We start from the raw sequence: 12,094 nt of genomic DNA, 5'->3' as shown, positions 1-12,094 counted from the left end.
ATGGCTCTGCAAACTCGTGGCGATCGGGGGAGGTCCTGGACAATGGGGAAAAGGCAAATATAGTGCCCATATTTTAAAAAGGGAAGAAAGAGAACTTGGGGAACTACAGACCATTCAGCCTCACTTCAGTCCTTGGCAAAATCATGGAGCTGTAACTCAAGGAATCCATTTTGAAGCACTTGGAGGAGAAGGTGGTGATAAGGGACAGTCAACATGGATTCACCAAGGGCAAGTCATGCTTGACCAACCTGATTGCCTTCTGTGATGAGATAACTGGCTCTCTGGATATGGGGAAAGCGGTGGACATCATATATCTTGACGTTAAAGCTTTTGATATGGTCTCCCACAGTATTCTTGCCAGCAAGTTAAAGTAGTATGGGCTGAATGAAGGGACTATAAGGTGGATAGAAAGCTGGCTAGATCATCAGGTAGTGATCAACGGCTCCATGTCTAGTTGACAGCCGGTATCAAGCGGAGTGCCTCAGGGGTTGGTCCTGGGGCCGATTTTGTTCAACATTTTAATTAATGATCTGGATGATGGGATGAATTGCACCCTCAGCAAGTTTTCAGATGACACTAAGCTGGGGAGAGAGGTAAATATGCTGGAGGGTAGTGATAGGGTCCAGAGTGACCTAGACAAATTGGAGGATTGGGCCAAAAGAAATCTGATGAGGTTCAACAAGGACAAGTGCAGAGTCCTGCACTTAGGAAGGAAGAATCCCATGCACAGCTACAGGCTGGGGACCAACTGGCTAAGCAGCAGTTCTGCAGAAAAGGACCTGAGGATTACAGTGGATGAGAAGCTGGATATGAATAAGCAGTGTGCCCTTGTTGCCAAGAAGGTAACGGTATATTGGGCTGTATTAGTAGGAGCATTGCCAGCAGATCGAGGGAAGTGATTATTCCCCTCTATTCAGCACTGGTGACACCACACCTGGAGTACTGTGTCCAGTTTTGGTCCCCCACTACAGAAGGGATGTGGACAAATTGGAAAGAGTCCAGTGGAGGGCAATAAAAATGATTAGGGGGCTGGGGCACATGATTTACGAGGAGAGGCTGAGGGAACTGGGGTTATTTAGTCTGCAGAAGAGAAGAGTGAGGGGGGATTTGATAGCACCTTCAACTACCTGAAGGGGGGTTCCAAAGAGTATGGAGCTAGGCTGTTCTCAGTGGTGGCAGATGACAGAACAAGAAACAGTGGTCTCAAGTTGCAGTTGGGGGAGGTCTAGGTTGGATATTAGGAAACAGTTTCACTAGGAGGGTGGTGAAGCACTGGAATGGAATAGAGAGGTGGTGGAATCTCCATCCTTAGAGGTTTTTAAGGCCCAGCTTGACCAAGGCCTGGCTGGGATGATTTAGTCGGGGTTGGTCCTGCTTTGAGTAGGCGATTGGACTGGATGACATCCTGAGATCTCTTCCAATCCTAATATTCTATGATTCTATGAAAGGGATTGGAAATGGAAAATAGTGTATGCGTTCCCTACCATGGTATATTACAAGTATTTTCTTCCTCTTGTATTTAATGCTCCTTTCCAAAGTACAGACATGGGAGTTTAAACTATTTTTGCTTCCATGAGCAGAAAGCTATAATACCTACAGAAAAACTTCAGATTTATTCTGCACTGAATGCTGCTATTCAAACGTATTTGAGACTACAACATAGTGGACTACCACAGGCTTTTCTTTTAAAGACTAGCCAAAAACAATGCCCAGTGTTCAAGTTAGCCTTTTATTAAAAGATTGAAGCATAACATTTTACCAGATACAAGAAATTCAGTTTTCTCTGGCATATCAAAACATCAGCGCCAACAAGAGAAAATTCTGGTTGCTGTATATATATATATATATATATATAGTAAATCTGAGATTACTCCATCAATTTAATGTATATTAGCACATGCTTAAAACATAGTCAAAATACAATGTCACAAAATAAGTACCTTGACATTTTTATAGTCAGACAAATAATTCAAAGAGGTGAGAGCAGTGAATTTCCAACAAATGCTACATACTCAATCACAAGCTCATGGAATAATTATTCCAGAAAACCAACATGATTCTCTCATGCCTGATCAATCATTTTCAGTTTCATGGGCTACTAATTTTGAGGCTTTGCTTCACATTTTAAAAAATAAGACATTTGAGAGATGTGAAAAACAAAGTTCAGTCTTCACAGTAATATGATTTGGGTTGTTTGCCACACACACCTCTACCTTATTACCTGCATGTTTTACAACAATCTTTACAAAACTAGTTTTCATCCCTGTTTTGGTTTCAGAAATATAGCATCTCTGACGAATAAAGTATGAATTTATTGATGAATAAAACTGGGACATGAACGTGTATTTAGAACAACTTTTGAATAATAAATCCTTTCAGTAATACAGCTATAAGACAAGTTAAACACAGTACAATAAACCATGCATTTTTGACTTGTCAGATCAGCTAAACTACTTAGCTAACGTACAGCAATACTTACATATTTTAGTAAATTAAACTCATTGAGTATAAGAAAAAAATCACATTTGTTCAAGTGGTTCAAGGCTGTCCAATTGCTTTTTATTTGTATCTTCACTATGACGGCTTTGGCAATGGGTTAAATGTTTCTTAAAGCCTCTGGGAAAATTTGATTCAAAATTACAGCGTGGACATTTAAGCAAACTTTGACCATGAGCAGCAACGTGGTTTTTAAGAAGGGACTCCAAAAGAAAAGCCTTTCCACATATTTTACATTTGTAGGGGCTTTGAACATTATGCTTGTTAACTAAATGATGCAAAACAGCACCTTTTTTCATTGCACGACAGCAACAAATTTTGCAATAATACTTTCCCTTTCCACGCTTCATGTATTTTGCAATCTCTTCTTCTGAGATGAAAGCCTCTTTCTCTTCTGTAAACTGCAGTACACACTGTGGCTGAATGGGAGTAGTTGCATCTATTTTGCTCTCTTTGTTGTAATCGGATGATTCCATATCAAACTGTTCTTGATCACTATTTGATTCTTGTTCCTTTACCTTGACAGAATCCACCTCCGTTTTTCCACATTCGCTGTTATTTACTTCACTATCAGAGGTCTCCTGGTTTTCCTTCTTAGGCTTCTTTGGGGGGCATGAATACAACATATCTTCTAAAGGCTCCTTCACTAAGATTGACTGCTCTTCCTGAGACAATAGATCATCCAGTGTTTTTTGGTCTTCTAAACTCTGAGCTAGGATATCACTCTCATCGGACTCAACAGGCATCTGGGGCTCAGCAGAAACAACTGAAGCAGGTTTGAGACACTCAGGAAAAAGAACATTTTTCTGGACCTCAGAGGAAACAGCAGGAGCAGGTTTCTGGGTCTCAGAAAACAGAGCATGCTTCTGGACATCAGGGGAAACACCACCACATTTCTGCGGCTCAGTAAAGGCTTGTTTTTGTGACTCGGGAGAAACAGCAGGAGCAGGTTTCTGGGACTCAGTGAAGAGGGCATGTTTCTGTGCCTCAGGAGAAACAGCAGGAGCAGGTTTCTGGGACTCAGTGAAGAGGGCATGTTTCTGTGCCTCAGGAGAAACAGCAGGAGCAGGTTTCTGGGACTCAGTGAAGGGGACAGGTTTCTGGATCTCAGGGGAGGCAGCAGGAGAAGCTTTCTGAGACTCTGGGAAGCAAGTATGTTCCTGGACTTCAGGAGAAACAGCCGCAAGTCTCTGGGGCTCTGGGAAAAAGGCCTGTTTCTGGACTTCAGGAGAGAAAGGAACAGGTTTCTGGGACTCAGTAAAGATGATATGTTTCTGGACTTCAGGGGAAACAGTAGGAGCAGACACCTGAGGCTCAGGGAAGAAAGCACGTTTCTGGACCTCAGACAAAGGAGCAGGTGTAGATTTTCGTGGCTCAAAGAGGGCTCTTTTCCGGGATTCAGGGAAGAGGGCCCGTTTCTGTCCCTCAGGGGAAATGGTGGGGGCAGACTTCTGAGTCTCAGAGAAGAAGGTTGACTTCCGGGACTCTGAAGTAAGTTTCCAAGACTCAGGAGACATTGAGGGAGCAGGTTTACGAAGATCAGAAAACAAAGGAGATTTCCAAACTTCAGAGGAAACAGTGTGACTAGGTTTTCGGAGTTCAGGTGAAACAGGGGGAGCAGACATCCAAGTATCAGGAGAAAGAACAGGTTTCCAGCCTTCAGGGTATACAGAGGAGATGGGTTTCCATGGCTCAGACGAAACAAGATTAGATTTCTGGGGTTCAGAGAAGGATGCAGATTTCCAAGGGTCAGGAGCAGGCCTCCGTGGCTCGGGGGAGACCAGCGGGGCAGGTCTCCGCGGCTCGGGGGAGACCACCGGGGCAGGCCTCCGCGGCTCGGGGGAGACCACCGGGGCAGGTTTTGGGGGCCAGGGAGAGACAGCAGTGGGAGATTTCTGTAGCTCATGAGAAATAGCAGCGGCAGGCCTCCAGGGCTCAGGAGAAGCAGAGGGAGCAGGCCTCCACGATTCTGGGGAAATTGCAGAAGCAGGCCTGCGGGGCTCAGGAGACAAAGCAGGAGCAGGCCTCCGCGTCTGAGTCATATGCCTGCGGGGCTCCGGAGACACTGCCGGGGAACGTCTGCGGGGTTCAGGGGACACCGCCGGGGAACGCCTGCGGGGTTCAGGGGACACTGCTGGAGCAGGCTTCTGGGGCTCCGGGGACACCACTGGTGAACGCCTTCGAGGCTCAGGGGACACTGCTGGGGCAGGCTTCTGGGGCTCAGGAGAGACTGCTGGGGCAGGCTTCTGGGGCTCAGGAGACATGGCTGGGGAATGCCTGAGCGGCTCAGGGGACACTGCTGGGGCAGGCTTCTCGGGTTCAGGGGACACTACCGGGACAGGCTTCTCAGGTTCAGGGGACACTACCGGGACAGGCTTCTCAGGTTCAGGGGACACCGCTGGTTTCTGAAGCTTGGGGGAAATAACTAGGTCAGGTTTTGGGGGTTCAGGGGAAAGGGCAGGTTTGTGTGGTTCAGGGGAAAGGGCAGGTTTGTGTGGTTCAGGGGAAAGGGCAGGTTTGTGAGACTCCCGAATGAGTGTTGTTTTCAGGGATTCAGTCTCAGCTTCTAACTGATTTTTCTGGTCTTCATTCCACTTTTCAGGTACTGCATGTTGTGATGTGATGTGATAATAAACGTTGCAATACATCTTGCTGGTAAAGAAACATTTGTGACAATGGAACAGTTTTGCACTTTTCTGATAAAATATAAGTTTACCTAAACCAGCAGCATCCATTTCATCACAATACTCTGGGTGGATGGTACCCATATGAATTTGTATGTTTTCATAATCTGTCCCTCTGAAACTGCAGTGATCACATTCTAAACGCTCTGATGTTTTACGCAGTATCTGGAACATGTCCATTTTTCTCTGGTCCGTTGGAGCTTGCACAGCACAACAAGTCTAAAAACAGCAAGCTTCCGTATTCCTGCAATAGAGGTAAAACAGTGCATATTTAGCTCATATAATACAAAATTTACTTTTTAAGTTTTATTCATTTTGAATTAGCTTGATGCACTTCTCCATTTCTAGAATAAAAATTAATCCCTGCTAGATCAAGCCAATCCAGACATTTACAAACCCTCAAGATAGTTACGAAAAGCGTCATCACCATCTGATTCTTTCTTTACACAAAATCCACCTACTTCTCTTACACAGGAAATTGATATCTGAATTTAATAAATTATTTTTCTGTGGGGGGAATAACTTTTGCATGGCTATAACCTCCTGCATGAAGACATACAAATACAATTTCCCCTAGGCCTGCAAGTCACTGCACAAAGTGGAGTTTGTGCAAGTAATTTAAATTCTATTTCTGTTTACCAGGTGGGTCTGGTTGGTATATATTTATCAGCAGAGGGACTTTGCAAATAAACCACATGCAAGGGACCAATGTAACAAATATTTAGCTCATGGCACCATGTTCATCTGACAAACATTTCTTTGCTTGATATGAAAATACTTATACTACACATTTCATCTGAAAAGTAGACAGCACTTTACAAAAAGTTAATCTTTGCAAAACCACTGTAGGACCATTATCTTCATTTTACAGATTAATAAACTATAATGAGAAATTAACCATCTGGGACAAGGCCACATAAGCATTTCATAAAGCTGTAAACAGAATCATGAGGTCCTGACTCTCAGTCAACTGCTCTATTCACTAAACCCTCCTTTCCATACAGTAATTATTTTCATGAAAAAACACATTTGTGGCACACAGAATGACTGTAAATTACAAAACCATGCTGCTGTCTGAAGTCTGTCTACCTGATGTTGTTACATTTAGGATTACCAACATTGAAAAAGCAGAGAAAAAATATTTCTTTTTCATTTTTTGTGCATTTGACAGCCCTCTTTATAGGTGGTTTCTCCAGTATGTATGGGTCTTTCACACAATGGAAGGGAATAAAAATGTTTATAAAATAAAAAACTGACTGTAAACCCAAAACAAACTCACAAAGAGATTAAGACAGATGCAGCAGAATGGGTGACAGGGGCTGGATCACTTGATTACATGATCAATTCATTCCCTCTGGGGCACCTGGCATTGGCCACTGTCAGAAGACAGAATACTAGGCTAGATGGATCTTTGGTCTGACCAGTGGCCAGTATGGCTGTTCTTATGTAACTCATTAAAAAAAAAACTGACTAGATTTCAACTGATAGTATCTCCAACAGTGAAAAGTGATAGTGTGATAACAAGCTGTCCAGATAAATTATTGCTGTAAATAGGAGACTCAGTCTAACCACACCCCATCAACAATTTTCACCTGTTTTCATCAGTGCCCTTGTACTGGGAGAGGAATATGTGTGTGGTAGTAAATTATTAATATTATTGTTAATATTATTATTTATTTGTATTGAGGTAGTGTCTAGGAGATCCAGTCTGGAAGTAAGGTTGAGTCTCTGCTCTAGGGCTGAGAAAAAAATCCTTCACATATGCACAGAAAAATGGTCACCCAACTGTACACTTCCATATTGAGAAATAATTAATCTACCTAAAAGGTTGAAGCTTTTTCTTTTTTCCTGGAAGACATGGCTTTGATTTCCACACATCTTGAAACCACAGAATCTGAACTGGAAACATGGGTTAAAAAAACCTTTGAGATTTTATTATTTATTTTAATCCTTACTATAACTCTGGATAGTCTCACTACCCATACTAAATGTACAATCCTTTTATGAATCCTGCTAAACTGCTGGTTTCAATTATATCTTGTGGCAACAAGTTCCACAGGCTAAATGTACATTATGTTGCTTTTTAATTTTATTGAATACCTTATCCTTTTATTGCAAGAAAGGGCGGATAAGATGGGTCCATTTACTCTTTCCATACCACTTATTATACATACCTTTATTATATCCCCCTCTATACTAAACCATCCCAAATCTCTTCAACATCTTTTCATATGGAAGCTCTTCCATACCTCTAATTATTTTGTTGTCTGTCTCTGAGCCTCTCTCTTCCTCCCTTCATGTCCAATCATTTTCAGAATTTCTTGATACATGGCATATTACTAACCATTCTTGGGAGGCTGAATTATTTTATACTTCAATGCATTTTATATTTATAGGAATTTCTGTGGTTTGACACTAGCCTTTGGCTTTCATTGTCTCCCAAATAAAGCATAAAAATAAGGTGAGTCTGTAACAGACTGGGATCAGAATGCATCAAATTGTGAGCTCCATTTTTTATTGTAACCACCACACTGTGCTACATGCTAAACACGTGCAATGTTGACTAAGTCTATGTCTACATTACAGACATTAGAGTGGCACAACTGTACCACTGTAGCTATGCTGCTGTAAGGTCTCCCATGTAGCCACTCTACACCAATGGCAGAGATCGCTCCCATCAGCATAATTAAACCATACCCAAGGAGCAGCAGTGGACGCAGTGCTATCCACACCAGCGCTTTTGTCAGTGAAACTTATGTAAGGTGTAGTTTTTTCACACCTGACTGACAAAAGTTTTACCAACAAAGGTGCTAGTATAGCCATAGCCTCTAAGATAAGTCTATTGTAACATATTCTGAGCCACTATCCTGCCCAGGAGATATCACCTCACTGAAGGACTACCACTGAAGGTATCAGAGCAATCTAGGCCAGTGGTTCTCAAATTTTTGTATTGGTGACCCCTTTCACACAGCAAGCCTGTGAGTGCAACCCCCCTTCTAAATTAAAACCACTTTTTAAAAATATTTAACACTATTTTAAATGCTGGATTTGGGATAGAAGATGACAGTTCTCGACCCTCCACATAATAACTTTGGGACCCCTCTATTTGAAAACCCATGATCGAGGCCCATTAACTTTAACTGTTCTCATCTGCTGATTACTCCCATGGATTTTCTACACAGGATCATCAGCATAGTTAGTAGATCTGCAGCTTTTCAGCCTGGATACATGACAAAAACAAAGGGGAGTTTGCGTCTTTGAGAAGGGGACCATCCATCGCTATATATAAGAACAACCAGCTAGAGAGAAGGCAAGAGGGACTCTGACTAGCCTAAAACACTGATAAAACCTCACTTACAGCGTGACTAGAAGGATGTGCATCTCAAGACATCTGTTACTTTGCAAAGATCTGTAACTTTACTGTTTTCTTAAGAATAAAGTGACGCTAAGAAATTCCTTTGCTAAGCCTGTGATTCTGGCATCCCTGCCATGTTGTCCCCGATGGGGTTAAACTAGAAGCCAGAGTGCCAACGTGTAAAGGACTGGGGGGCTCAGAAGGTCAGAGGCACTGGTCCCAGGGTCTGGGGTGGCTACACTATGGAGTCCACGCAGGGTGGATTGATTTAAATTACCCATTTTAATCATGATTTAAATCAGCAAGCAAGAAACCTTGTACAAACAACACTAAAATTGATGATATAAAACAAATACATATACTTTTTATTTTCCTAAAGAAAAGTTATCATCATTGGTTGGTAAGTATTAAAACATGTTCATGTCCAACTCAATATAGCCTGAACACTAAATTCAGTATTTCTTTTTCCTAACTAGGAGAATATGCTGTATTTATACATATTTATTTAAGCAATTAGATAGCTTAACACATGGTAATTCACAGGTTTTTTTATTTTATGGTAGAAATTGGTGAATGATGCATTTCTTATTTACTACGTGATCAATTTTTTACTTTATATCATATTCTAGATAGATAGAAATTGGAATTCAATTAAAAAGGTACAAAATATCATTTTAAATTTGTTTTTATTAAATAAAACTATCTTAGAGTTACTGACTACAAAAGAAAAATATTTATCAAGACATGTTTTGCCTTTAAAATTGATTATTTTAGAAAGAAAGTATTATATCATGGAAATAATCAGGGCTTCTAGGCACTACGGTAATACAAATAAATATCTGTAGTTAGTGAACTGATTATTTCTGATCAATGTGTCTTTCAAAATTTTAGAACTAGTAGATCTCATCTTCTCATCTAGTTTTTAGTCAAGAGCGGAAGAGGAAAACAAGCTGTTGGGTTTTTGTTTTGTTTTTTGAAACTCTTAATGAGTTTCTTAACTTTGAATGAACTAGTTATTGAACTGAACTAACTGAATAAAGTGAAATGAAGGAAATATTCCTGCTTCACCTACAAAAGAGGCTACTGTTGTCAAAAGCTGGTTTATCATCTCAATATACTCTGGTTCCAGGTTCTTCACCGGGGGCTTCCACTAGTTCAGTGGTTTGACTTTAAAATTTTGCCACCAAACGTATTGTTTGATTTTTTTTTTAATTTAAACAATTTTAATAGATTATAGTAAATTTAGGCTTAGCATAGATAGACAATTTCAAATTTAATTATATTTATTTTAAAGAGAAAAATATATTTAACAAATAAAAATATGATTTAAATAAAAAAACAGTCCCTGTGATGCTCTTTTTCAAGTATATTACATGAGGATATTGAATTGGCTGAAAATTCATCCCAAGCCAGACAATTAGTTTTCAGAAACATTTATAATATAATTAACAACAACATTTTCTTGGTAATATAAGGCTTAGAATCTAAGTTTAGCAAAAAATCAGATTCATTTAGCTGTAAAGATAGTTAAATTGGAAAGAAAAATTAAATTGGCAAAATCCATCTATAATCACATCTGAACATATTCTCCTGAACTCTTATCTCTCTTACTTTATTGCATCTTAATTTATTTCCTTACTGACTTTTCTAACTCTTTTCCTTAAGATCTCCCAAAGTCACTGCTACACAGGCACCTGCACCAACTACTATATGGTACTGCTACCCACCTTCATAGATGTATCAAAAAGTGTGCACAAATCACACACAAACCATTTCAGGATCTACTTCTAAAATACCATTCAATAGACTTGCTCGCACCTTCCTCATATACCTAAAAAAAATTCCAGACATGGCCAAACAGTGGCTCATGAGCCATATGTGGCTTTTTTGCAGTTAAAGTGAGTCTCTCACAGCCCATGCCACCTCCAATCCTTCACTTACCAGACTGTGTGGGGTATGGGGAAGAGGGGCCTCAGGGCATCTGCCCTACAGCAGGGTGGTTGGATTATCATTAGGGGCTTCTGCCCTCTGGAGAGGGGGGAACTAAGGGCTTTAGCTCCACAAGGTGATGTCAGGGCAGAAGCGCAGCAGTCACTGCCCCGCAGGGCAGGTTGTGTGTTTCTTGCAGCTCTTGAACTTCTGAAGATTATTGTATGTGGCTTGGAAGGTCAGTAAATTTGGCCTCCCTGACACAAAAAAAAACAATTACCACTCTGAATAGGTTAATTTGCACCCCTCCATATGGAACTCATGGGATTATATAGCCCAGTGGTCAGCAATGAGCTAATTTACTGTGGCACGCTGCTGCCGGCCAGGGGTCCCCGCCTCTGGCCCCGCTCAACCCGCTGCTGGCCTGGATGCACGGCACCTCGGGCCGGCAGCAGGCAGAGCAGGGCTGGCGGCCAAGACCCCAACTGGCAGGGGCCAGCAGAAGAACCCCAGATTGCCAGCCTGGGGTCCCAGCCACCAGCCCCGCTCAGCCTGCGGTTCCATCCGCCAGCCCATGTAAATATAAAAACAATTACTGGCACGCAAAACCTTAAATTACCAGGAATAAATGAAGATTTGGCACACCACTACTGAAAGGTTGCTGACACCTGAGACAGCCCATCAAGTTGATTCTAATAACAAGTGACAGGGACAGTCCCTTAAAAATTGCATGCTGTAGAAAAACTCCTTTATTTGAGAAAACATTATCCTATATTATTAAAAAATGAACGAAAGTTTGCAATTCAGTTAACCTGTCTCTATTTCTGGCAGCTATTTTTGTTTGCTTACTTTTCTAACCACTGGGGCAATGAAATCGGCTGCACGCCCAGGTCTCAGTACCGCGCGGCGCGGGTTTCAAAGGCTGCTGGTTCCAGTAACTACAGCTTTCACCATTTGTTTTCTTTAGTATTTTGATTCCGTGTTTTCTATTGCCGTAAACCTCAATATAAACCTGGGGGCGGGGTTTACACATATAAAGGCCGGGACCAAAATCGCACTGGGGGGAGGGGGGAGGAGTTCACGCCCCCACACGGGGGCAGCCCCCTCGCACTTCCGGCTGGGGCCCGACCAGGGGCGTGGGGGGGAGGGGATCCCGCAGCCCCGAAGAGCGGGGGAGGGGCCTGAGCGCGAGTCTGACCGGCAGCGACCGGCCCCGAGCACTTTACCGGGAGGGGGTCTCCAGCGGGAACGGCCCCAGCACTGGGGGGGGATGCGGAGGCCTCGGTCCCGCTCCCGCCCGGAGATGGTTCCCCCCCACACACCCGCCCTGTCCCGGCCGGACTCACCGCGGCGGCGGCGCCGCAAGGGGCGGGAGCGTCTCTCGATATCGTTGTTCCCGCCGCTCCGGTCGGGCGGGGGCTCCGCGCGCGGGCAGACCCCGGGGTGGGCGCGGCCCCTCCAATGGCGGCGGCGGCTGCCGGCCGGGCTGAGGGGGCGGGGGGAAGAACAGGGGGGCGCGCGGCCAAACGGCGGAGGCTTTATCGGGTCTCCGGCCCTTCCCGCTGCCCCACCGGAAACGCCGCCGCTGTCTCTGCCCCGCCCCCCTCCGCGCGAGACCGCAGGCGCCCCC

The 12,094-nt window shown here is 43.2% G+C and overlaps 1 protein-coding gene across 4 annotated transcripts; it reads right to left on the bottom strand.

Annotated features, from left to right (window-relative positions):
• Window positions 1-2,292: 2,292 nt before the first annotated feature.
• On the bottom strand, window positions 2,293-12,094 carry CHAMP1 (chromosome alignment maintaining phosphoprotein 1). 4 transcript variants are annotated; one of them, XM_039517993.1, is made up of 3 exons: window positions 11,811-12,094; window positions 7,001-7,079; window positions 2,293-5,424 (listed from the first exon to the last, which is right to left on the bottom strand). In XM_039517993.1, the coding sequence occupies exon 3, from the start codon at window positions 5,358-5,360 to the stop codon at window positions 2,520-2,522; it is 2,841 nt and encodes a 946-aa protein (XP_039373927.1). In that variant the 5' UTR covers window positions 5,361-5,424; window positions 7,001-7,079; window positions 11,811-12,094; the 3' UTR covers window positions 2,293-2,519. The 4 variants fall into 4 exon arrangements, with proteins under 4 accessions (XP_039373927.1, XP_039373907.1, XP_039373917.1 ...); XM_039517973.1 differs by lacking the exon at window positions 7,001-7,079; XM_039517983.1 differs by lacking the exons at window positions 7,001-7,079; window positions 11,811-12,094 and adding an exon at window positions 11,314-11,500.

Source organism: Mauremys reevesii, linkage group 1 (assembly GCF_016161935.1).
Source record: "Mauremys reevesii isolate NIE-2019 linkage group 1, ASM1616193v1, whole genome shotgun sequence".
Taxonomy (NCBI): domain Eukaryota; kingdom Metazoa; phylum Chordata; order Testudines; family Geoemydidae; genus Mauremys; species Mauremys reevesii.
Note: the sequence above shows the minus strand (reverse complement) of the source record. Positions and strands in the feature narration are given on the sequence as shown.